The sequence below is a fragment of the Haliaeetus albicilla genome, chromosome 10 (assembly GCF_947461875.1).
Source record: "Haliaeetus albicilla chromosome 10, bHalAlb1.1, whole genome shotgun sequence".
NCBI lineage: Eukaryota > Metazoa > Chordata > Aves > Accipitriformes > Accipitridae > Haliaeetus > Haliaeetus albicilla.
Genome location: NC_091492.1, coordinates 20,141,566 through 20,168,921, shown reverse-complemented (window position 1 = coordinate 20,168,921; position 27,356 = coordinate 20,141,566). Strand labels below are relative to the sequence as shown.

Below are 27,356 nucleotides of genomic sequence, written 5' to 3'. Positions count from 1 at the left end.
TTAATTTACCAAAGCCCCAGCTGTCTATACAGCTTCTTCAAACAGAACTATTGGGAGGGAGGCAGAGTGGGAACTTCCTAGCCAGCACTGTCACCTTCTGAAAGTCACATGAACCCACAAACTTGGACACTTAAAAGAGTATCAGAATACAGTCTACAAACTCTTGGGTTTTTTTTAATACTATGTAGAAATCAATATCAAATGAGGAGAATCATGTCAGCGTTCGGGGGCAAGAGGTAACAAGTTTGAACACTTTTTGATATGAAGCAATGCTATTTTTGTACCAGATGCTCGATATGGGAAAGCAAGTCTGAAGCTGCTGGCTTTACTGCATTTAATCATAGAATCGTTTAGGTTGGAAAAGACCTTTAAATCATTGAGTCCAACAGTTAACCTAGCACTGCCAACTCCACCACTAAACCATGTCCCTAAGCACCACATCTACGCATCTTTTAAATACCTCCAGGGATGGTGACTCAAACACTTCTCTGGGTGGCCTGTTCCAACACTTGACAACACTTTTGGTGAAAAAATGTTTCCTAATATGCAATCTGAACTTCCCCTGGTGCAACCTGAGGCCATTTCCTCTTGTCCTATCACCCAACAACCACCCTGCTACAACCCCCTTTCAGGTAGCTGTAACGAGCAATAAGGTCTCCCCTCAGCCTCCTTTTCTCCAGACTAAACAACCCCAGTTCCCTCAGCCACTCCTCATAAGACTTGTGCTCCAGGCCCTTCACCAGCTTCGGTGCCCTTCTTTGGACACGCTCCAGCACCTCAGTATCTTTCTCGTAGTGAGGGGCCCAAAACTGAACACAGTACTCAAGGTACGGCCTCACTAGTGCCAAGTACAGGGGGACAATCCCTGCCCTGCTCCTGCTGGCCACGCTGTTTCTGATACAGGTCAGGATGCTGTTGACCTTGTTGGCCACCTGGGCACACTGCTGGCTCGTATTCAGCTGGCTGTCAACCAACACCCCCAGGTCCTTTTCTGCCAGGCAGCTTTCCAGCCACTCTTCCCAAAGCTGTAGCGTTGCATGGGGTTGTTGTGACCCAAGTGCAGGACCTGGCACTAGGCCTTGTTGAACCTCATACAATTGGCCTCAGCCCATCGATCTGTTCTCAAGAATGTATTGTTCAGTCTATACTATTAGGTGAGGATCAGTAAAACTGCTAGACTTTTAACTCACAGTTATTTTATCAGTTGAAAACTGTGCATCAAACTCCAATGATCTCTGATAGTTCAGAGCTTACATAAGTTCAAAATTCAGAGCTGCATTAGTCTTAAAATACCTGGAACGTGTTTAAGAATAGGAAGCTCAGCTGCTGCAGAAGCGAGCAAAAATTTGGTGTTACAAAATGATTTCTGTCTCCCCAGCTTATGCACAGCACGATAGCATTTGCGTTATCAATAAAGCCATCTAATTTTGCATTCAGAACCCAGATTAGCTGCTGACTGTGGGTTTTTTTCAAGTCATTTTAGATCAAAAAATTAAAAGAAATAAGAACATTTGTTATTTAAACCCCCTCACTTTTCAGACTTGATGGGCGAGGAATGCATTTGCAGACACTTCCACGTTTCATCACAAAATTCTACCCAGTTCATTGCCAAATTACTGTTACAATAGCTTGTGACTTAGTTTTTTTACAGAAGTTTCTCTAATTTCTTGTTTTCTTTAAATGAGTAAAAAACTTATTAGCAATGTAGTAACCTAGTAGTAAAGCACCAAATCACATGTCAGGAAACAAATAATGAGTGACAGTCATGCTAAAACTTTCATTAAATCAAATCTTAGCATGTTGTTGAAACAGCACCAATCTGTAAACCTTCTTCCAGTAATACCAAGAGAGTTTTATAATCTGATTAATGCAAGCCTCCAAAAGCTCATACTCCTATCACATCAAGATTAAAGGCTTCAGAGAACAGCAGCTATTAAAGGAAACTCAGAAGTAAAGAAGGAACCCTTTAGTAGCATCCTCAGCACAAGCCACTGCATTTAAAGCCATCACTTCAGTGATAATTTTATCAGTATTATTTAACAGATACCTTCTTCCTCTGTGACCATTATCTCTAAAACAGAACTGATTCAGGCTGCACAAATTGATGAGGAAACATCTAATGTTCAGCATAAGGACAGCCAAATGTGTCCATATGGACTTCAGTATTCAGACCTGTAGAAGTCAGGGCCCAGCTCGTGGGCTGACTATGCCTCTCTCGCACAGGAAGAAACAAACCCCAGAAACAAGATTGCTTGTTTGCATGACTGTGACCCCACAGCAGTACATGTGGGACAGAAGGAAGAACAAAGCCTATGAGAGCCACTAAAAGTAATCCAGTTAAAAACTTGTAATAGTTACCTTCCATCTGTAGCACTCTTCCTGGTTAATTCATTGGACAAACAGCTGGGGCTCTGTGCAGACAAACTGCTAATGCTGGTACCTCAGCTGAAGCACACGTTCGATTAGCTCAGGTTTAGTCTAATGCTTTCCTTGACTCCCTGCTTCGAAAGGTTTTGAACACAGGTGGAACTGATATAAGAACTCACTTTAGCCACTCTGTATGAACATGTTCCTGCCTCTTTGTAGTCATTAATTCTTGTAATAACCTTTCAAAGATACCCACTAAGATCTCAAGATGCTTGTGAAAGTTCTCATTTCCTTTGTTGGTTGAGATTCACAGATCTAGAGTTATTCTTTCTTAGTTGCAGCAAAAATAACTCCACTTACAGCTCCTCCCAACACATCCAAATCTGTCACTGTGGGAAAAAGCTCACTGACCATACAATGGATATTCCACATCTTTCCCTCATCCCAGGTTTTTGCAGAGATTAACCAACAGCATATCCTATGACAAGTCAATGTTGCAAACCCCAAAGAACCTCAAATCATAACTATATTCCAATCTTCACCACCTAGAACAAAGCAACATTTTCCCTGGTGCAGTAATTTTGAAGTTAGACATTTTGGGGCCATTCCAGTTGCCACAGTGGCTTATGAATAGACTTTTAAAATACTGTTTACATTCAAAATATCCCTGTACTACTCCTAGCAGACCCACAGTAACTATGCTTTCAGGGTGTTGATACAGTGTACTGCCAAGTAAAATCTATATCATTTCAGAACAAAGTAGAGAGCTGAATCACATGTACAGCACAAAGGTCCCATATCAAATACTACCTGAATTTCTCTGGATTCATTAATGGTGTGTAAACATTACAGCAATAGCCTAGCTTATTAGAAGTCTATGAGGTTCAAAGTTCTCTTGCTTGTCTCACTTAAGTGGGTCCTTATCTTCAAAGTCAGCGACTTGCAAATATTTTCACTTTAAAGTTTTGCTAACATAGCATAGCGGGTGTTATTTCTATTTATCAAAATGAGATAACTACTTAGCAGACTAAGTTTGCCTATAGTCCACTCACACTGAAAGATTTATTCTTCCTAAAATTAAGACCAAAGTCCCAAAAGTTATGTTAAAAATAGAACATAATTCTGTTCCTCTCTGCTCTCCAGACTTCCAAGAGAAGGATTCAGACAAGAGAAGCAGCTTTTCCAAGTATTCAGCCATCTACCACTATACTTAAACTATTTTTTTTCTCTGAGAGAGTAGGCAACGTTGTCAGCAATCCTCTTTTCCAGTGGTAACTGCCAGATAATCACAGGTAAAATACTCTCAAGTATCCATCACTAGAGATTCCTGAGCTGTAAATACATCTATCAAAGCCAGTTTGTTCATCACCACTGGAAAAAAGAAAATACTTGCTATCCCATCACTTCTCAGTGCTCTAGATTAAATTTGTGACACAGCGGTCTGAAGATAATAAGAATTCCATTAGAGAAGACACCGTAGAAGAAACCAGGTTTTATTTCAAGATTGTTGACCATTAATGAACATTGCCTGGTTATCTCCCAGACACAAAAGCACCATTTGTTCCCATCAAATACTTCAGGGGCTAAAGAAAGAAAAAAAATGACTCATTAAGTTTACTACCCTGCAAAGTGCCTATTTGCTTGAGACACAAATTAGATTCTCAAGATCTACTTGAAAGTCGTAAGCTTAAAGCAAAAGAAAACAAAACAACAAACCTAAACACAAAAATAACAGAACCCCCATAATTTTCAATTGCATCATCACTGACCACTCTTCTAACAAAATGCCCCATGTTATCTACAGCACTGCTGGCCATATCTGTGATGGTTGTTAATTCCAGAACACCGTAACCATGGCTGTTAACAGCATAAATATTGCTGATCTCTTAGGCATTGTACTTTCAGTGACAAGTCCTCACCAAAGGTATTGTGTTCTATTGTATTTTATTATATTATATTATATCGATTGCTCAGTGCAGGTTTCTGGGTCATCCCTATACTCTTTTTATTCCCCTTGATCAAGTTTAAAAGAAGTATTGTAAAACAGACTTTCTAATTCTTTTTTTTGCACTTTCTGGAAATCTTACAACTGTGAACCTGTTTCAGGGGAGATGGATCAGACACCTATATACATTGTAACCAAGACCATTAATTTCTGTACAACAACTATGCATATCACTTCAAAATACTATTTGCTACTCATCTTCCTAATACGGCAGCTTTGTACTCGAAGAGGCTGACTGGAATCCAAACAAGAGCATTTTAATAAAAGGGATCAGTCTTGAGGCCTTCCCAATATTACATGATTTCATAAATAACACCTACTAAATAGAAATCTCACAAAGTTTCAAAGACTTAAGGATACACTTAAAATAATTCACATGAGCATACTAACCCCCTTCAGATGGTGCTTCAGTGTGAGCAAGTGGATCAAATTTAGATATTTGAATATGAATAGACTCTACGAAGAAACACTTTCTCCAGTATTCTTCTAGACTATTTATAACCTATACTGACATAAGCTATCTAAATAAGAAAATGAACTTCAAGCATCTATGTTTCCCTTCCAACAGCCAATACAGAATTCGGGAAAGGAGTGAAAGAAAAAGAGTATCCAATTAATGAAAGAATCTGAAATAACTTTATGCAAAAGCCTAGAAACAGGTCTTTTAAAGAGATTTAGTGGGGAAAAAAACCAAAACAACCAGACAAACCTTGAGTTTTTTCTGTGAGTAAAACTCAAGCTATAACAGTAGATGTGCAATAAAAAGTTGTAAAATCAGCATCTTCAAGAAATGTTAGGGTACTAAGCAAATGGGGTGGTCAGATCTGCTGTAACTACATTAAGATCCCAAAAAGAAAGGTATTTTCCAAGCAGAGAGGAGGGAAACATGAGACACACAGATAAAGCCATTTCTTATCCGTCATCCTGGGAGGAAGCTAGGGGGTTGAAGAGGTATCTTAAATAACAGTAATAAGAGTAACAATGTAATAAAGTTATCAACTAACTTAATTGCTGAATATTCTGTAAAATGACCAATTTAATCTGCCATTGAAAGAGTGCTCATCTGCCAAGGTACTTGGTTAATGACATCACCTACAGATGCCTTCACTATTTCTAGATACAGAAGACACTACCTAGTTTCTTTTTACCTGTTTGAAAGGAATTGTTGCACTGGTTCTGTCCATTGTCACTTGTCTAGACTTATCTTTGACAAGGAAGCAGAAATGTGACTCAGGGCACATAATACACATACATTTTTCATATGCTACACACTGGCAGATTATGGGTTTCTGTGGCCAAATAACAAGCTGTCATCTAACAAAATAGTTTGGATGGCATCTGAAATATGACTAAAATGCTCAAAAGCATGTTGCATATTTTTAAATTTTGTTAAGTATTGCACACTTACTGAACATAGAAAGAAGGAAAACATGGTCAGGACTTGACAGATAAACTAGATTACAGATTTACAAAACTTTAGAAAGCATTCAGAGAAGAAGGCGCTATCTGCACGTTTCACACCATGTCACAGGGGAGGAAAGTTATCCCCACTTCTACGAGGGGTCAGTTTATTGCAGCTGACTGTGCACACTTGGTCAGTCACTTCATATGCTTGGAATCAATACTCCAGTTTACTTCATGCACTACTTTGTACTTGACAATATAATTAAGACATTTTAAAAGCATGTTAATTGTAATGTATATTGTAATCTATATTACAATTAATATATTACTATATAAAATACATAATAAAGATATAAATTGCGATTATTATCTAACTCTTTATGACAACTGAGGTGCTCACTTTTCGTCACTGTCATAAACTATCTAAGAAACAGTGGATCTTCTTGCATTTCATTTTTATCCATAAAACATAAGAGTCAGCTTAGGTCCCCTACTTTATAAGCATCAAAATTATAAAATATTATATGACAGAATGAAATGTTTTAACATACTAAAGATGCATACTCTCCTAGCACCCGTGGAACAGGCTACAACTGCTAAGTAATTCAACATTTCACTGAGGATACAGTTGCCAAAGCAGCCATTTCCACTAATTCAACAGTCAGACTACATTTTTGCCAGCAAATGTATACAGCTTAATAGTTAAGTTCTTCAGTACCAGCTTGTAAGTAAATTTTGACATTTAAATTCTTAATGAAAACAGTAAAATTTATTTTTATTCAGTTCTGCTCAGTTGTCCCCACTACAAGAGGAAGCAGGTTTAAGTGAATATCTATTTTTGTAACTATTTTGGTCATCCCACAAAAGATCCACACCCAATCTTGCCACATGCCTATATGTTCATGTGCTTTTACCCTTCAGTAGTGCTCACCTTTTATGAACTATGTTAGCCTGCGGGCTAACAGAAATGCCAAGTTAGGATTGTTGATTATCCTACATAAATGTAATACAATTCCAAAATACACAATTAAGGAAAAATAGTTATCATTGTTTTACTTAGAATGAAAAGATTCTAGTAACAGACTGAACATCTTTATTAACAGATGAGCAGAATGCAACAGAATTTCTCTGCCTAAAACACGCATGGAAAGGGTCAGCTATAGCAATCTTTAAAAGATGACTGAGTACTTCTATGTTCCATCACTGAGAATATTCATGTACCCAACAGAGAATGAGAACAGGTATTCCAAAACATTTTTTCCAACAGGCTTGTTCATCTGACAAGTCATCAGGAAATAATATATCAAGACATTAAAATGATGCAAGAATGATATCTGAATTTGGAAAAAGCCACTAGAAAGGGGAATTATATAAAAACTAGCATGTTGCCATGAAAGCCAACATCCAATTTTCAAGAAGTTCTGCTTTTGAGGGAGGTCCCTGAAAAGAATACCTCTTCAGTAAGCTTGGCTTACTGGGCAATAGTTAATTCTAGTTTTCTGCTAAGAATTTAAAACTCCAAGAGGCAGGGAAAAAAGCCTCCTATAGGGCATCTCTGAAGCTTGGTCAGAAACTTTTCTTTCTTTATTTTGCTTCACTCACTTTGGAGGAAGGAGGTGGTAGGGAGGAGGAAAATGTTAAAACCATGAATATTTTCTAAGCCATTCTTTCTAAAATTAAAAATACAAAGTGTGAAAACAAGTGCTTTGCAAAGATGACTTTGCAATGAGAAGAACACTTCTTATTGAATATTTTGCCATTAATTTTAGGATTTAAGCTTTGCTTTTTTCCTCTATCTCTCCCCACCCCCACCCAAGAAAGAGGAATTGCTTCATCCACTACGTCCTTGAAGAGCAAACCTTAAGTGTTGCCTGTGGACAGAACAATACTATTTTAATCAAAGTTATTTTAAAATCAATACGGACTAGCATGGAAGCATTGACATTCAAACCTATAATATGGCTTTTATATGAATAATTGTGCTTTACAGATATTAATCTAATGTACCTTTCTTACAAAACGTCCACGGCTTCTTCCTCCCAGTACCTCCCTACCCCTTATTTTTAACACCTAGTAGAGCAAGAAAAAGGTTCAGGAATCAAATGGATAACTTGAGCTGAGTAATCACAGTATCTGTCCGTCCAGCAGCAACACTGCTTAAGGAGTTCTCATTCCTACTCCACCCACTGCATTGTACTGGCAAAGTGATTCCAGGAGCTACGTAGTTGGAAAGATTACAGAACTGCTCCATCTAGAAAGTAACAGAATGGGAAAGAGGGTGAATTTTTCCCCCAACCAAACTAGTTCCCTCTTCCGAGCCTCCAAAAATCATCCTGCTAGCATGTGACAGGACTACAAAAGGAAAGAGCTAGTTAACTCAGCGCCATGATGGTGGAAATACCCTTGGAACTACAGCCCAGAAATCAATTCTTTCTGGATGATTTTCAGGATGGCATGCAAATTTTCTTCTCTATTTCTAGAATTCTATCAGCCCAAAGAAACAAGTACAAACAAAAGCAAATAAACTCCCCACCTCTTTTGTGGTCTCACAGTTTTATAAAATCGTGTAAGTCAGGTTTCTTTAGCTATATTAAAATGTTAACTGCTTAGATGGAACTACAAAGCACGCACAACATCTGCAGTCATTTGATTCAGCTGGGCTGTACATGTATCCAAACAAACTTTGTTTAAATAAAACTAATCCTATGTTACAATGCATCCACTGTATTTTTAAAAGAAGAAAAAGATGGGTATTTGGTGTCTCAACTTGTTTTTTTCCTAATGGTATCATCTACCTGCCTACAAGAAGTTTTCTTTAAGAAGTCTTAATGCATCAGGACCTTCTAATCACTTACCGAAATATAGGAGTATGACCAGGCTTTGGTTTGTTCCAAGTAAAGTGCGAAGGAACAGAAAGAAATTGGTCTCCGGGCAAATCTTTTTTCAAGGTGTGCTGAGATCCAGAGCAGTCATCTACTGCAGTTTCAAGGGATGATGATAAGTTACCCTGTTCTTCAGGACAGATATCTATTTTTCCAGATAAAGTGGCACTCTGATCCTCTGAGGTCTTTCTTGTTTTTAGAGGAATATCAGTCTCTGTACAACACTGAAATGGTGAAAGGCCAGAATTAAGGCCTTGTATGTTATGGATGGAAGTGTTTAGCCACGTGTCTTCTGTTACGCTTCCTCTGGGAGAATGGCCAGGTGATGGAGTTGGAGAATGGTGAGGAGAGAGAGAACCAGCATAGCAAATCTCAGCACTGGAGTGTCGTCGTTTCCCACAGGGGGACGTAGGTCTTGATGAGGGCCTTGATGTTGGTCTAGGGCTTAGCCAATTTTCATCTGTAATACTAGTTCTAGGAGAATGACAGGGAGACTGTCTAGGTGACAAGGCATGCCCAAATCCATAAGGCTGCTGCCAAGATTCATCACTGGGACCTCTTGGAGAACCACCAGGAGATGCCAAAGGAGACCCAAGGGTAAATCGAGCAGCTGCTTCATTTAGCTCCGAGTCTACATCATCATAAACATGGGAAATGGATTCACAAGAGGAAGCATCTGAAAACCAACTTCTGGATGAAATGCTGCTGGCAGGGCTTGGACTAAGGGATGATTCCCTATATGATGGCTCAAGAGGAAGATAGAGATGGTCCCGTGAAGGCCTTTCCATATATTCATTTTCTGTGCCATTTGTGTGCAATTCATCTTCACTGGCTTCAATCCCTTGATGACAGTTAGGTGAAATAGATGTAATTTGAATACTAGGGCACTCAAAGGGTTTGGGTCCACCTAGTGGACTATATTTGGATTCTGGTACCTCGCAAGTTCCTTCATAGTTCTTATGACTCTGAAGTCTTGTAGGTGGTGACAGAGGAGAGGAGTGAGACTGCAATCCATGGCGAGGAATACAAATTGGCTGATTTACAGAGGATGGTGGTTGGTCTACATTAAAGATGTATATGGACGCACAGTCATCTGACTCAAGATCTGAAAACAAAATTTAAAAGAGGAACAGAGTCAGAATGCAATACTCGAAAAATGCCATTAAAAATTCCTTTGTTTCCTAGGTATGGCCCGTTTTCAACATCCTAGACATTTCCCATTACACTACCCAAAGTGTAATTCTTAATTTTAAATTTTCCCCAGCCACATTTACAGCTAAATATGACTACAGCATAGTTTTCTGTCGTAAATCTTGTTTTCAACCAGATTCCACAGTTTATACACATCTTCAGTGGCTGAAAACATAATACACACAGAAAACAGGTTTAAAAATCTTGAAAGGATCTGAGCTGGAACACTTAATTCAAACTATATTTTGTAACTACATTCCATTCATAATTAAACATTTTCTATCATAATCCATTAAAAATTAATCTTTTTTACATGAATAGGACTATGATACTGTCTGTAAGCCCACTAGTCAACACTTACAAGCACCAGAATATCACATACATAATATTTCTCTCCTTTAACACTAGAAAAGCATCTTACAGTGACTCATACTTCAGTCAAGATTATAAACACCTAAAAACATTCAATCAAAGAGGCCTAACAAAGAATATTATTAAAGATATTATGAAGAATCTTATTGCAAAGGTCTTTTTTGGTTGCTTGAAAAACTCTCAAGTATCCATCCCACAGAATAGCATTTTTCAAGTGCAGTCTCACAAAGTTTGAGCACAAGTTGTTCAGGGGAAAAAAAAAAAAAAAAAAAAAAAAATCCAAACCAAAATATTCTCAGATCTCACTAACTTATCCAAAACACAGGAAATATTCCAAAGAAAAACAAGCAATTGAGAGGGAACACAAGTCCAGTTAACAAAATCAGCACCTTTGTCTCACAGAACCAAAGCAGATTTTCTTGCCCCACTTCTCAATATTGAATTAACTGCCAGTATGAGACATTTGTCTGAAACAAGAGTAGAAAACACATCTTTTTTCTTATTTTGTAACCACCATGCTTCCACTCTTGTTTCTTTCCCCTTGTGAAATAGACCCTTCCCTCTATAATTATATAAAGTAAGTATGCAGGAGACCTCAGGTAAGTTCATTAGTCTATCACCTCCTAGCAGGTGAAATTAAATGTACTTGGAACATCCCCACTAGACACTGAAACTAGTCTCAAAATCTGTTAACAATATTGTCTCTACAACCCGAGTTATTTGTTTTAATGCTGAATCACTTTGAAAGCTTTTGACCCATCACTAACATTTAACACCATCATCAAAATTACACAGTTTCTAGTGCTTTGCGTGTGGGTTTTTATTTTTTGAAGTTTTTTTTTCAGCAGTAGGGGAATATTATGCAGAAGCATAAATGTTTCTGCAAACTAAAATGCTCCTGTGTCAAATGTGACAATGAGACATCATGTTCATACAATTATTTTCCATAAATCCAGACTGGATTATATTAATTGCAGCTCTGGGTATTAGCTTTTTTTTTTTTTAGAAAAAAAACTTTTTATCCTAAGTATCAGTAGAATATTAATACTTGTTTTAAAATAAATCTAGTCTCTCTCACAATCAGATAAAATATCCAGACAGGAAGTTACGTATTTTAGGCCTTTCCATGATAAAAACAATTAGTATGATAATGAAGTCATTCTATTATCAGTTCCACTAATAGCAATCAGCTTAAAATTAACTAAGACAGAAACAAACAAAACAGCATCTCCTCAGAGACAACAAGGAACCATTTTCAAATGGAGAGAAAGCATACTGTTACCAAGGAACAGACTATATTCCTCTGACTTAAAAAACCAAACCAAATCAAAACAAAAAAATCAAAACAAAACCTGAAGTTTCGTGGGCAGGGAGCAGCTCTATTAGTAATCTATTAAAGGAGGCACAAAATTGCATTTAAGACAAGTACTAAGTAGTTTTATAAGCACTGTGTGATTTTATATATATTACATATAGTCATATATAACAATTGTCCATATTATGTCATCAACTACTATTGTATGTGTTATGAGCACAAAAACAAAAAATTGGTATAAGTTAATTTCTAAATATGCATATCCTAAAAGGATCAGGACACTCAGGAACAACTATTTTGTTTATCATACAAATAATTAACACAAGCTCACTATGTTGAACACTATCAAAACTGCATTTCCCTATCCTTTCACTAGCATAACAAACATTTTTAAAAACTTTAATTGGGGGTCTTTCATTTTGCTGTTTCCCACCACAAAACTTGAAATGCAGACAGTAGCCAGTTACAGGTTTTCCCACATCTATTGGTATATTCATGTGCAAGATCACAAATGTCCTTGTTTCCTAACTCATTATTAGTATTAGAAATGTAGGTCAGGGGAGAAAAAAGCAATTATCCAGCTACTCAAAACTTAGAAATGAAATTTACAGGTACAGAAATTTTGAAATAATAATTAAAACTTCATAGGAAAACAACAGTTGGAAAACTTCAAGTCCTGTGCATAACCATTTACTGTCATTAATGGCTTTACGAACAGTAGCAGCACATTGTTTGTGCTAAAAGTCTCACTATTGTAAAGAGCCTTATTTCTCTTGCAGCAACAATCAAGAATTTTAAAATATTTAAGACAATTGTCCACTTTCAATGTCACTGGGATTTACAAAAAGCAGGTATACATTCAAAATTTAAGTTTTATCAAGCTGAGGTGGAGAGATCAGACTAGCACAGAATTACCAACACCAGCTGGGAAGAACTGGGGAAGAGATGGAGAAGGCAGGAGAGCACTCTTCTGACTCAGGCTTCTTTGGTCCCTCTCCACAACAAACAACTAATGAGTCTGGCACTGTGCTCTCCCATTACCCCTCCCCAGCAGCATACACGCACACACTCAAAAAACAGGAAGCTAGAAACTTGGAGCAAGAACTATGCATCTAACGAACACCAAATCCCAAAAGGATGCTTAAGACTGTGGAAACAATATATTTTGAAGTCTAAATCACCCAAACCATTTTCAGACACGATCAATAAACAGGTAGACTTATTTTAGTTTGCACACACAAAACCTCCCACTTATAGTCATGTGTTAAAATAACCTGTTAGTTGCTCATACAAAGGACAACACTAACTACTAAGATCTTTACAAATCATGTCATTAATTCTACTAGACTATTTACCAATAATTATTTTTGTCCTATTAAAGACTGTAGAGAGAATCCAATCTGGAAGAGCCCTCTAACCAATTTGAAGGAACTAGTAAACATACAAAGATGAATATAACTTGGGTGAAAGAAATGGGGAAAAGAAAGAAAGAAAGAAAGAAAGAAAAAACCCAACAAACCAGCTGACAACCCTTACGATAGAAAGGAGCGAGAACAGTTCAAAAAAATCCAACACAGAGCTTCAAGAAAGCAGAGAGTAAACAAACTCAAGGAAGTCTCACAATAGGCAAGTGCAAGGCAAAAAAGAGTTATGAAGAAGTCCAAGGCAAAAGACATAGAGTTATGGAAATCTGGTTACTTTTTAGGAGAGCTATTACATCCAAACAATCCTATTGGGGGAGGAAAGACTGTAAAGAAGTGAAGTTGGCCAAGTCATGAGGCCTTCACTGACCATAAAATATAAGAAAGAAGCATTCAAGAAACAGAAACTAAGTCAGATTACCAAGGCAGAGCATAAAAACCTATCACAAGCACATGGGGGCAAGATGCTAAATAGGATAGACACAGCAAAATACAAAGACCAAGAGAAGCAGTGCCATTCACATCAAAAGCCTGCTATGACCCTGAAAAGGCAGGTGTGTTAAATGCTTTTTTTTAGTAAAGTCAACTGAGTAAATTGCTAACAATGTTAATAGCAATGCAGAGTAAAGAAAACTGGACTAAATAAAAGGTTAAAAAGTGCTGAAGGATTATAGGCCAGTAAGTTTAGCTTCAGTTTTAGAAGTATTATTAATAGTTTATTTGTTCCAGTAAGCATTTAAAAGGAGACAGGGAAACAAAACAAGAAGTCAATGTTGGCTAAGAACAAAACCGTGTCAAACAAATTGTGTTTTAAGATCAAAGGAGTTCTTCTGGATAGCTAGCACAGAAAGAAACTCAGCTTTGTTTTAACTTAAGACTTTTAACACTACCATGCATGGAGAAGCCACTAAGTCTTTAGAAATTTAGTGAAGCCTTCTTCCCCACCCTGCTGAGATCAGGTTTACTACTGAGGGAACACAAAAGTTAGCAGATGCTCTATATTCACATAGTGCATATAAGCTATATAAAGCTGCACACTTCTACTGCAATCTTACATCAGGCATCTGTGTCATCCTGTATCAATGAGAACCAGAAGGTCTGTCGTTTTGAATGTACATTTGCTACTGTCTGGAAACAGACTAGTTTACAGAAGCTCCTGTTCAGTATTAAAACAATGCTGGCTCATCCCTTACTAAGCTGCTAACTACACTTCAACGTAAGCTGCCTAACTGGAGAATATAATTAAATAATATCCAGAACAACTGCTCCTAAAGTACATTTTGCTCTCTGTTTGCCATATTAGACTGCACATTCAGGACTAGTAATGCTTGCCCACCAGTTGTTCACTCCTCAACGATGTACTGGCACGTGCATATGTGCAGCTGTGCAGTGAGCCAGATTTCTCTGCAGAAGGAAGGTCAATTACTATCAAATGACTGAACACAAGCCCTGTGCCAAAATTATCCAAACCACTTTATTATTCTAGGTTTGTAAGCCCACAAACAAACAGGTTCAGACATTAGGAGTTGTTATAAGGTACTAAGAAAGTGCAACACAATCTAGGTCTTATAAAAATACTACTGCAAAAACAAGATCAGTAATCAAGTCCTTTAAATAGCATGAGAAAAGACTTGAGCATTGCCACAGACATCATGTGTATTCTCAGGTAAATCACATAATCTGCCTCCACACCCCAACTTTAAAAAGAATTACAACCTCTTCTGTTTTTCAGTTCTTTCATGACAGTTCTTTCTTTACCATTATCTGTTTCTGAACATGATGGTATTATAAAGAATGCCACAGAAATATCTGTAAATAGGAACAAAAACCATATGCAGCTCCATTTTTTCATTTCATTATCCTACTGATTTGCAGCAGTTCATAAAGACCCAATAGTCATAGTTTTCCTTTGTGCACTTAAAAAGACAATGGATGAGAGTTCTTGTTGGTACACTACCACACTAAAGTTCTATAATTGGGTATTTAACTCCAGTTTTCCATTGCAAGCTGTAAGTTCTCCAGAGACACCTCCTACAAGTTTAAACATCAACTTAAAAAACACAAACCCAAAGCCCCCTAAAAAAACACAGCAATGCATTAGTTTATAAGGCATATAACTGGCCAGTAAGCCACCAAAAATAGTATTAAAAAAGCATAAATTGTGAAACCAATTAAGGTAGCAAGGTGGAGCAGGGGTAAGACACATCCTTATAGACCAAGTTTAGCAACACACAAAACACTAGGGCAAGTTTAAGCTTTCAGAAAAGGATGACTTACAACAACTGTCATTTTATGAAGCAGTTCTCCCTCTTCCATGATTTTGTGCTCTGTTTCATGGTCATATCAGATAACGCAAAAAGGATAAAAATAAATTTTACTTCTGTCAATCATGTACTCTAGAGGCAGCTCTGTTGTGCCCACCAGAATTTCACTCCTTTTCTTTTGTTAAGCAAGAATACTGGAAACGTACAAGAAAAACAATCTTCTCAGCAGTGGGGTCTTATCAGTCTCTTCCAAATTCTAGTCTGGATGAGAATTCATTATCCTCAGTAGAAATGCAGAGTAATGAAGCTGCACTAGTTTAAGCAAGAGGATAATACAGCATGTCAAATGTTTTCAACTGACATTGAATAAAATAAGAACATACTGGCTCTCAGGGTGTAACTACATGTTATGTTTTTTTCAGCAGCAACTACCCTCCCACACACATGCATGCACAAAGGGGGAAGGGAAATGAGAAGAAAGGTATTTTTAACCCAGATGATTTTGGCAATCAGATTTGCAGGGCACTAACGTAAACAGCTGTATATATATACAGCTGACAGGAAAGCAAGATTTAGGACATGGGGAGAAACAGGCAACCAGGACAGGAACTGCAGGTGTTTTCACTATCAAATAAAAATGTAACATGCAACTAAACCCTTAGGCCATAGCCTGGTACGCATTTAAACTAGAATGGCTGTCTTCGAGTACATCCAGCTTTACCCTGAAGTAACAGAATTAAGTTCCAAATAGGGAAAGAACAGTCATGAAATTTTATTTGGTGTATAAGAAAAACAGACTAAATAAACATGAAAATCAAATGCATCTGGCTAAGTCATAAGCATGTTTCAGAAAATTATGTGCTTCTGTTGCAGCAAATGCAGTTAATCTCAGTTGAGGGGTTTTTCCATCTTTTAAAAGATGTAAGTTCTCATGATCTTTCACAGCAGAGTGCTTTGAGATACATTGATAAAAAGTGATGTACAAAGCAGGTAAAGAATCCAGCTTGTAACTGTAAGGTTCAACAAGGATTAGTCATTCTAAGTTCAGTTACAAGAACAGAAAATAGCAACCGGAAGTGCTAGGCAGTGTTTATACGTGTGCCTTCTCCAGCTCTCCTGGTACTTCTGGTTGATTATGAAGCATGTCTTCAAATGAAAACTTTATAGACCTTGTGGTTTGGTATTTAAGGATTATTCATTAATACTCATAACAGGTTAAAAAAGAAAAATATTTACTTTTTGCCTTAAAAATCTGTAAATTCTACAGGCTTCTCTCTGCTTACTTTTTTTCTCTGTGGGTACATCATTCAAGAGGGCACAGTATTTTACTGCATAATACCCTTGTAGACAAAATGGAAGCTGTTGCCCTCCAGTTTGACGAAGCCTCATTTGTCATTCAGCATTAGATAGAAAGTCATCTTAACATGACCCGGTAGTTCAGAAGATATTAAGAAATACCCTATGGCCTTTGGGGAGATTCTTAAAATGACACAATACATCTGTGCAGCAGTTACTAACATATAGTATTAACAGACTATTTGTCACTGCTATTCTGAAGTTGAAGTATATTTTTCTATATGACTGGTTGTTAGAATTTGTGAAAGGACTGCAGCCCTGCAATCCCAGGGCATCTGGTATGTGTAGACATGGGAACTGAGAGAAGATGGAGCACTCCAAAACTGCTGTGTTGTGCCTGACCCACAGGAAGAAGACTGATAGTAAAGATAAGTGAGGACATTAGGCAAATACTGATTGAAGAGAACAGGGGAATTATGTGCTGTAGTTGCCAGCCAAAGGTTTGTCTAGATTCTTGGTATTGCAGGCCAATTTATCATCCACAACCTAACTCTTCCTTTATGGGGGCAAAACTAACGGACTCTACAAAAGGCTCCCCAGTTATTCAAAGTTCTGGTTTATGCTGTACCTATAAACTGAAATCCTCACCTAACTACCTACATGGATGCCTTTACCACTGATCAACTTCTAACACCAATGAGCTTGCTGATAGCAACCTGCTGCTCTACACAGACACACCTCCAGGTTTACAGTCTGCTCCAGTCCTGAACCAAGCACTGAGCAGAACCCAAGTTTCCAAGATCAGAATGTGTAAGTAGGGCCACAGCAAACAAGACAGGAGTGTGCAAGAAAATGGATATTTTGGTTTACAGGAGAGCATGGTGACATAAGGTAGGGTCTTTGTGAAAACTGGTAGAAAAGGAATGCAATAAGCCAAGGCATGAAGTTTCAGTGGGGGGAGGTTACACAGTAAGAGGGAGACCGAAATGGGGGCATGCCTCTTTCTGTTTATCAAACAGAGCATGACACACAGAGGCAGAGAACTGGTATTGATAGTATCTAAACAAACTAGTTTGGAAACTCCTCACACCTCAGCAAAACTACACTGTACTTCTGCAGCTGTCCTACAACATGACAGAGTGTAAACCATTCCACAGCAGGCAATCCTACCATATAGTTAACTCAGTATTTCAAATCATTAACATTACAGCTTTTCACTAATATATTTTGCAATACAGCTTTAATGTAGACTTCAGGTGCACAAAACTCAAAGGCTCTGTACATCAGAGGACTGAAACGAGCCAAAATGATAATCTGAAACTTTCCTGTTTTCCCAGCTGCTCACATGAATGTAGGATCAGAAACACCTTGAATTCACTTTGCTAAGATTGACACAGTAAGCATAACAGGCAGAAACAGGAATCACAGCCAAATGAGAAAGGGGAGGCTGAAGCTGAGCATGAACGCCATTTTTTCAGCAACTTTCAGAATGATCACCCAAAATACAAGGGAGACCATATTAGCATGCCTCACAACTGTACCACATCCAAGCCCTTGAAACTTTGCATCTCTTCACAGAGTTCTAAATGGCTTGCATTTATTCCAGCAGGAGTGGAGGTTTCACCACATACTGTACCTAATCAGCCTAACCTCCTGCCCCCAGCCAAAAAAGCCAGGCAATTTGAAAGACAGTAGCATTTGCTCTCAAAAGCCTAAAATTGACAAATTACATTGATGAAATACAGAGACTCTGACCTAATTTAAAGAAGCTATGCAAAATACAAAATGTTGACAGACTTTCTTAGTGGTTCTTTGGATTAAACCACACATTCTCTTGTGGCCTTGTCACTTGAGTACAGTTATCCCAAATGACACTGTTAAAGCCTTTTGTAATCACACAGTTACTCCATCTCCTCATCTCCTTTGTGTTCTTGATTTAGAGAACAACTACTAGAAAGCATCTAAGATACACGAGTAGCTATAAATCATTATAGACATTATTACAGCCCATTATGCAGCCATCAAAAGCAGTGAATCATTGTCACTAATGGTTAATAAATGCACCATGACTGTGTTATCAGCCCGCCATTCTGTTTTTAGAGTATGCTTTCATTTTGGGTATGAAGATGCAAAGGGTTACTCCATAAAACAACTCTGGTTAGAAGGTAACACTTTGTGCCTTGTCACAGCTACAATCAAGTCACAATTCCATTCCCCTCCAGCATAGTACAAACACTGCAGTCTTCCCATTTTTTCTATTTACAAAACCATAAAAAAAATTAAATAAATCTGGGATGAAAAAAAATTTCTCCCAGAATTTGTTCCTAAAAAGCAAAGTTAGCAGCCGCTAAAACATGAAGTTTCTCATTAAGCAATGAATTCAAAGTTATTTACCTCCTGCAATCTTGAATAACCTCATACATAAAAAAAATGGAAAGATCTCAGTTTGAAAGGACCCAAGAGAAAGTCCAAAGAGGAATATTTACAAGACTTTGAAAATAACCCTCTCCACCAACCTGTTAAAAAAACAAACAGAAAAAATCCAACTCCATCCAGCAATTTTGCTATATTAAAAATATTTCTCATTTTTAGAAGTGGTGACTAATCTTCCAAATGCAGTCTGACAAGCCATTTTTTAAACTAGCAATCGCTGTTAATCTAAATATTAATATGCATAATATGATTCTACATTTCTGGGACTAATAAATTAGCTGTAAGTACCTGCTCATGTTTCTACCTACAAATGTCTTTTATGCAGCCTCAGATGAAGTTTTTGTTTCTGCTTTAGAAAACAACAACAAAAATGCAACACAAACCCAAACCAGCGTTCTATTTTCATTAATTTATTGCTGAAAGATCATGGGTTTGTGGTCAGATCCCCAGAAAGTTGATTCTTCTCTCCTTCACCCAGGTACATAAAAATGAGGACTGGGCCTCCCAAAGAAAACTGACAAAAGTATCTTCTCTTCTATCACACCTATCCTCCTTTGTCTGAAACATAACCATAAGTATTCAGTGCCACTGAGACATTTAATCAGAAGAGCCACGTAAATGATTAAGTGCAGCTGTTCAGTTAACTCACGAGACGTGCAGGCCACAACACAACCCAAAAGACTGCTTATCAACCAGTTCTGCAGTTCTTCAGATTTAAACTGACCTTCCCCGAATGACTTTGAACAGTCTCACAATTTTTTTTAATGTTCTATTTCACCAGAATATTCAGACATAGGTGCACTAAAGGTAGAAGAGAATGATGGCTTGTTAATAAGCTTGCTCCTGCCTTGCAATTTTACTTAGCCTTACTGATCATTTCACTCATCTTAAATTCCACTGTCATTCGAACCCCACATGGCATGCCTGGACAAATGCAAGGACTTGGATGTTGTTTTACAGGCTGGGCTTACTGCCAAATCTGCTCCACGTACTTCCCTGGCCCACTAGGGCAGCTTCAGGCAACAACTCCCGTATTTACGTTACTGCTGTGAACAGCCAAACTGCTGCTTACTATTGATCCAGGCTCAATCTACTCTCATTTCTCACTCATTCACAGCAACATTACTTATTTGGCTACTCTTCAGGTGGGATATGATAAACTGCTTGCAGTAGTACAACACAAACAAAAGGAAAAAGACCGTCATGTTTTAAGCAGAGGACTACTTTGAAGAAAGAAAGAGCTTATTCCTAATTTTCAGAAATATGTAAAATAAGAGCATTAGCATAAATGCTTTTGTACCCTGCCCATCTCCCACATCCCAACTCTCAGGATTTGTTTTCATTTGCACTGTGCCCATAATTCAGATGGAAGGGAACGGGACAGAGTATGAGGTGCAACTACGAATTCACACACAAAGTAAGTGATATTTTGTCAAACTTGAAAACAAATCTGAAACAAGGATCTGTTTCAAATCCCTGCACTACATCGTGACTCACTACACTGTAATTCTCGATGCACTATGCAGTGATCCAAGAACCATATGCCAAACCATAAAAGTTATGAAGTTAGATCAGGTGCAACTACAACTGCTTTGCAACAGCACACAAGAGAGTTTGGTATTTTTCCAAATGGTCTCATCCTGGTCAAGCTTTATCCAAACAGGCAAGACTTCATTTAGCCAGCATACTGTGAAAAAAACACAACATATCCAAACATGTCAGCTTCCCAGGATTACCATCTTAATCCGTTACTCTTAATGGCCAGGCAACTCTGACTCCATTGATACCAGATTTGATTTTAATACACATTTTCCTTTAGTTCTTCCTCAGCATCTCTCTAAGTTATCTTGAAGTCACAACGTTCTTGTCAAAGGCCCTCTACTTTTGGTCAGATGCAGCTGTTTTGTTTTCCCTCCTCCCCTCCATCAGCAGATTATATAACCACAGCCTATGACTGATTTGCATTGTGTCCCTGCATGTCATCCTTTTACATGCACAGATACCAGCATCCACTAGCTTGTAAAATAAAATGATAGTAACTAAATTTCCCTCAAGTGGTGGTTCCTATCACAATACATTTAATGCCTAATATCTAATAAATAAACAAACATTTCTGTTTAAAAGTATCATTTATGTCTCAGGGAGAAAAAATAAACAGACTCAAGCAACTTGTCCGTTCATTCCTTCTTAAAGTTGCACCAGTTGATCCTAGTCTTAATCCACATGAGCACTCTTTTGTACAGCAAATGCTTACAGGCCAGCACAGACAGCTGTATGTATATGGATGGCTCAAATTATACATATTAACCACAGAGTTACTACCTTGTGCAAAGACTTTCTCTCCTACCCATTTATATAGGCAACCAAAGCTAAACAGAACAAAAAAGACTTTTAGAAGGAATAAAAAAATGTGAACCATGCAGGTGTGCAAGATGGTTTGTTAAAAAGACTTCAGAAGACCATGTCTCACAAGTTTCTCTTACTCAGCTAAGGAAAACAAACTTTGTAGCAGTTCTGGATCAGAAGCATGTGATCACAAAAATTAATTTCACCAAGAGCAACCCTCAGTCAGCTCACACCTCAAGTTCACAATTATTGCCAGCATCCAGCCCTTAATTTTCCACTCAGTCAAATTATAAGACTACTCTCTTTCCTATCACAACTTGACTTAGTATTGCTTACCTTAATCACCATTTTAGGGAAAAGAATGAAAAGTTCAAGCACACTGCAAACTTCTGTAAACAGCTTAGGCTGTTTTCTACTCTATTCCCTGTCAGAAATTCCTGTCATGAATACACACATTTAAGAAGTGAAGAACACTTTACGTATTAATGATCAAGGCAAGGCTATAAAGACTAGTATTGTGGTGGTGTTTCAGTACAAATCATTGGTTTTAAGACTTTTACTACATATCTAAATTAAATGACACATATATAGTGCCTGGTTCTGCTACAGAGAACTCTGCCTAGCTACTGAGGATAAATTCAGCACCCATCATCACTTCAGAGCACTTAACACATGGGCAGGAGGTAACTGCTGTGCAGCCCAAGCAGCTCACAGGTGCTCATAGAGAAAGCAGGTCAGACACAGACACCTTCAGAAGAAAAGATCAGGTTTACTTTGACAGTCACAATGGCAAAATGTGTATTTCAATCTTGATATTCAGCAACAGCCTCAAACCAATAAGCTAATAGCTCAAAGCTACAGGAAAAAAACCCCTGAGAACAAGAGTATAGAAGTTTTCAAATAAACTAAGGATCCAAATCCAGATATGCTGTCCTTATCCAGAGCAAGGCTCCAGCTCGCAAAGGTGCTTTGAATTGTCACTAAATTCATCACAGAACTGCGATATTTTTCATACTTTTCTTCTGAAAAGTATGGTAAGAGAGATTGTGAGATGCATCTGTAACGAGATTACTAAATAGTATTACTTAACCAAATATTAAGTCACAGGAAATATGGAGAACCTCTTTTCAGCTTGTTTCATAGTTTCCAAGAAAATAAAACAGATACTATGAACCCTAAGTTCAAGGAGGGTATTTTTATCAGTACTTTTAAAGCACTCATATTTTGGGAAAACAAATAAACAAAATCAACCAAGGATGATTACTTATATTGAAAGATAATATGAGTTTCTCCTCCTCTACTTTATAACCCAAGAACAAAAGGTGGGTGAGGGTGGAATTCCACATATTACTCTGTTTTACTGGGTAACAAAACCTCAGTCCATCTTTTGCTCTTAGAGGACTTAATCAGAAATAACAGGAACATTTTAGACAGGATTCTAAACAGCAGTATCAGTAACTTATCTGTCAGAATTTCCCAAATAATTAAATAATTCATTTTCTGGATATCGAACAGTTTGCAGTCTCTAATTTTAAGTCAGTCCCTATTTCACATGCCAACAAGATATAATTGTGGATGTTACAGAACTGTACAAGGTCCTGAATTTGCAGCTTAGTACTACGTACCCCAAGCTCTTTAAAGGCCCTTACCTTGTAAAAACTCATTCTTTAAAATAGAAGATGAATCCTTAAAATAAAAATTCAGCTGAAGAAATAATCAGAGCAACTTGTATTTGCTCCCTTTTTGCGCTGTTTGGCATTTAAACAGTATACTGCATCCTCAGCAGAGTTTTTAACAGTAGCGTGAAGAGCTTAATGCAGTTTGTTTGCTTAATGCTTAATAAATTCTAGGTAAACTTCCCAGAATTATATTGAATAGTATTGCAAAACCAGGGATTGGGGGTGAAGGGGATAGGGGCATCATCAGAAAAATATTTAAGTTCAATTATTCAGGTGTCACACATTACATGTCAAAAATCTCTTCATCAAAGACACCAAACATGGTGGCACCTCAAATAAATTAATTAACAAAGTTAGTTACATGACAATCAATTTTAGTAGACTGTACAGAACCTGAATGATACTGTAATTCAAATGCTTACTTAGGCGTTTCAAACGCAACTGATACAAGGTGGCAAGATGCAATCAGATGCTACTGCAACTAACCAAGCAGTTTTGCAAGAAAGAGTACACCAAAGAGATTTAGGTCACTTCAAAGTGCACTGTAGCATTACCTTTGGGCACTGGAGGCCTGAATTATTTTGTCAGAAAAAGATGAAGCTCATTAGTACCTCGAACTGTACCACCTGTTTTGAGTGCCAAACACTACAAAAATCAAAGTGATAATTTCTTTCTTCTTTGGGACAAGGACACAAACTGTCAGAGAAGAGAGCAAGATTTTGCAGAAGGTGCTTAGTACCCAACTTCCACTTAAAAGCAGCTGAAGAGCTTTTGACAATCTCTTATTTAGCAACCACCTGAGCATATCTATACTTCAGTTCACAAGCTATATGAAACGGGCTATCCCTTTGATTTCAAGTAAAGTACGCTGCAAAGATTGCAGTATTAGACTGCAGACTTCCAAGCATCTTCAAACCATCTTTCATGCATTCCCCTCTGCAGCAGGAACTACAACTTTCAGATCAAGCGCACAAGCACTACTGCAGAACATTAGTCTCAATTCCTGCCACTTATCACAAAACTAAGTACATTAGTTCTACTATCCTGCAACCCACTGAAATTGTTCTGTATAATAACTCAGAATCCCAGTTGATTTAATTTCTTATTGTCCTTTTGATGTCATAAAAAGGGTAATCTACTGCCTGGGACTAGGATTTTCTTAATAGTTCAGAAATCAAAAATATATTAAAGGTAATGAAAGAATAGCTTACTTTCTCTTGCTTTTGATTGAAAATACAGTTAAAGATAAAATATATAAATATATATACCTATATATGTACATATATAAAAGAATAACATCCTCACAACACTACAGTAGTGTCAGCATAAAAGAAAAAAGCATGAACATATATTTCCATGTTATTTACACAAGAACTTAGTACTAGGTGCCTCTTTCACAAGGATGCCAATCCCAAACTTCTGGAGATACAGCATGAAGCATGAGAACGTGTTTTCAAGTGTTCTCCATGTTCATGGAAGACTTAGTAATTTTAATATTATTTATTTCAAATTAAGCAACTTTCCCTGCAATGTACACATTTTATTACTAGCATACATTAGAAAAAAAAATACCCTTACGCTGACTTTGCTGCGCAACAGACAGTATCATTGAAGCAAGTGATATGGGATTATGAAATACATGCTTTAGGGAGATCCAAGAACTTTTATTCATCTAACTAATATACTCGGAAGAAGGGGAAGTGAAAAATATAAGATTTCCAATATGGGTGCTCTCTAACAGCTAAACTCTGGCAATCCTTTTAATAGAATACTTGAAGGCAGAGACCTATTCTAACCCTTTCCTCTGAAGGCCACATCTGTGCACAGCAGGAGAGATCATCTCCAGTATTCCACAAAACAGTGAAATTGCCGAGTTACAGATGCAGATGTAGGATTCCTTACTGAAAGCTACGGCAAACAAATCAGGTCATGGTCTGAATACCACATTTTCAAATTTGCCTTAAAAATAGTTTTGATTTATCAAGCATGGAAAGTTCTCTATATTCAGAGTAAAATCTGAACTGCTTGTTAGGGAATGCTACCAAAATACAAATATTATAAAAGCGAATGGAGTGCCAGTAGTATTTCCAGTTTTCTGAGCAACTTGTTTTCTCATTCTCACCTATCACTGATGGAGAAGCACAGTTTAGACTACTAGTTTTATGTGAAAAGAATAGAAATAGGGGTGTCAATTATTTTTGTTGTAATTTGTTAACATTCCCCATTGTTTTCTTATGGTACTGTAATGCATTTCTTTGGCTAGCAGAAGTCAGGCCCCCTTCCCAAAAGCACCATCTGCTATTCCACTTAAGTTGCAAAATAGGCAAAGAGAATCTCCCCTTATCTGAAGAGATCTGTAAACTAAATCTTAGCATCAAGAAAGTTACAGATTTCGTAAGAAATTAACCCCGAGCGTCCACACTGGGTTATACACAGACTGTATCAGACAATTTTTTTTCTAATCAACTTATGCAGACAACCAAGTCAGAGAACAAAACAACATGGCTGCATCATTTAGCTTGGGTACAGTCGTGTTTCAGATCTATCTTATCATCTAACCAGTTAGACTTGAGACAGTGCATCACCCAGTAATACTTATTTCAAGTAGGTCAGGAAAAAAGCACGCGGCCATCGAACTCTGGTGCAGCTACACACTGCACAGCTGGCTCTTACTGATTCCCCACACCATAATTTACAGGGAATACTTCATTTTCTGCGGTTTAAAGAAACACAAGTCTTTTTAAAGGGGATTTTCAGGCTCCGATACTACAAAACCAAATAAAATGGAAGCACTCTGAAACGCGTGTACATACCCGTACATACGGACCCAAACAGCCATCACAGCTCAACTCGCAGTGTTTTGCCCGTCCACACGTACATACACGCATGTACACAAAGTTTCTAAGAACACGCCGGAGTAACGACGATGCTTTATATACGGGCAACAGTTCGGTTGAAACTTTTCACCGCGAGAGTCCCAACCAAGTCTCTAGTCCAGCCCCATCGACGTTTTGTTGCTCGCTGCCGTATGCCGAACTTAACGGCGCGCTGTACCTCACCGGGAGGCCCCGCCGATCGCCCTCCCCCAAGCCCTGCGAGGCGACCCAAGGTCGGCGCCGGCAGCCCAGGCGATGGCCGGCCGGTTCCCCCCGCCGCTACCTGCGCCAGAGGCGGCGGCGGGACGCGGGGCCGGGGGGGGGGGGCCGCGGGGGCAGGCCCACCAGATCCAAACCGTCCCCCCGCCTCCGCGAGAGCCGGGGCCTTCCCCCCGCCGAAGCCACCGCGCCCCGGGGGAGGCTCCTCCCGCACGGCGCGGGCTCTTGGGTTCCTTTTCCCAAAGAAAGTTGTAACGGCGGCGAGAGGCCCGGAGAGCCGCGGCCCAGCCCCGCGGGCGGCATCGCCCCCCTCAGCCCCCCACGTCCCGCCGGGGAGGGGAGGGGAGCGGCGCCGTGAAGCGGCCGCAGCCTGAGTGAGGAGGGACGGCGCCGCTCCCTCCCCCCCTAACCTCACCCCCCGCTCTCCCGCCTCCGGCGGCGGGGCAGGCGGCAGCCCCCCCTCCCCGCCCTCGCCTTACTCGCAGGAAAACAGGAAGCCGACCTCCCCCAGCCCGGCCCGGCCCGGGCCCGGCGGGAAGGGGAGCGGCCGCGACCCGGCTGCGGAGGAGCGCACCTGCAGGCCCCAGCGGCGGCCCGGGGCCGGGCTGCCCGTCCTCCCCGAAGATCAGCCTGAAGTCGAACTCGTCGGTGGCGCCGCAGTTTGCCGTAGTCATGGGTTTGGCCGGTGAGGCGAAGCGAGACCCCGTCGCCCTGCCGGGCCGCGCCGGGCTCCTGCCGGGCTGCGCTCCCCGCCGCCGCCCCTCAGGGCCGCCTCATAACACCGGATGGCGCCGCGGCTGGAGGGGAGGGAGGGAGGGAGGGAGGGGGTGGGGGAGGGAGGGGAGCGCGCGGGGAGGCGGCGGCGCGAGCGGCGGCCCCAGTTCCAGCGCGAGCTCCCGTGCCCGGGCGCCTTCTGTCAGTCGCGGCGGGGGGAGGGCGCCTACTACGGGCCGCGGCTGGCCCCGCCCCCGCGCCGCACCGCCCCGGCCCCGCGCGCCCGCCGGCCCCGCCCCCGCGCCGTGCCCCCGGGGCAGCGCCCCCAACCGCCCCCAACCACCCCCCCCGCCCCGCCCCTCGCCGACGTTTCCCACAGTTGGTCTCTCTTTCTCGCGGTGACGTCGGCGACACCGGCGGCGCCTCGTGACCCGCACCGATGCCGCTGAGGGAGGAGGGACGCCTCGCGGCAGGTCACGTGGCGCGGAGAGCCCGCCTCGCACCGCGCCGCGCGGGCTGCCGGGGGTTGTAGTCGGTTGGTCGGCCCGGCGCGGGCGCCCAATCCGATGGAG

At 39.7% G+C, this 27,356-nt stretch overlaps 1 protein-coding gene across 4 annotated transcripts in view; it reads right to left on the bottom strand.

The window, feature by feature from the left end:
- NFATC3 (nuclear factor of activated T cells 3) overlaps positions 1–26,988 on the bottom strand; it is a 76,878-nt gene extending 49,890 nt beyond the window's left edge. For all 4 annotated transcript variants that reach the window (XM_069793704.1, XM_069793705.1, XM_069793706.1 and 1 more), the window contains exons 1-2: positions 26,645–26,988; positions 8,632–9,763 (exon numbers count right to left, since the gene is read on the bottom strand). In XM_069793704.1, the coding sequence (XP_069649805.1) occupies positions 8,632–9,763; positions 26,645–26,744 (1,232 nt within the window). In that variant the 5' untranslated portion in view covers positions 26,745–26,988. The remainder of the gene's footprint in view (positions 1–8,631; positions 9,764–26,644) is intronic.
- Between the last annotated feature and the right edge of the window lie 368 nt (positions 26,989–27,356).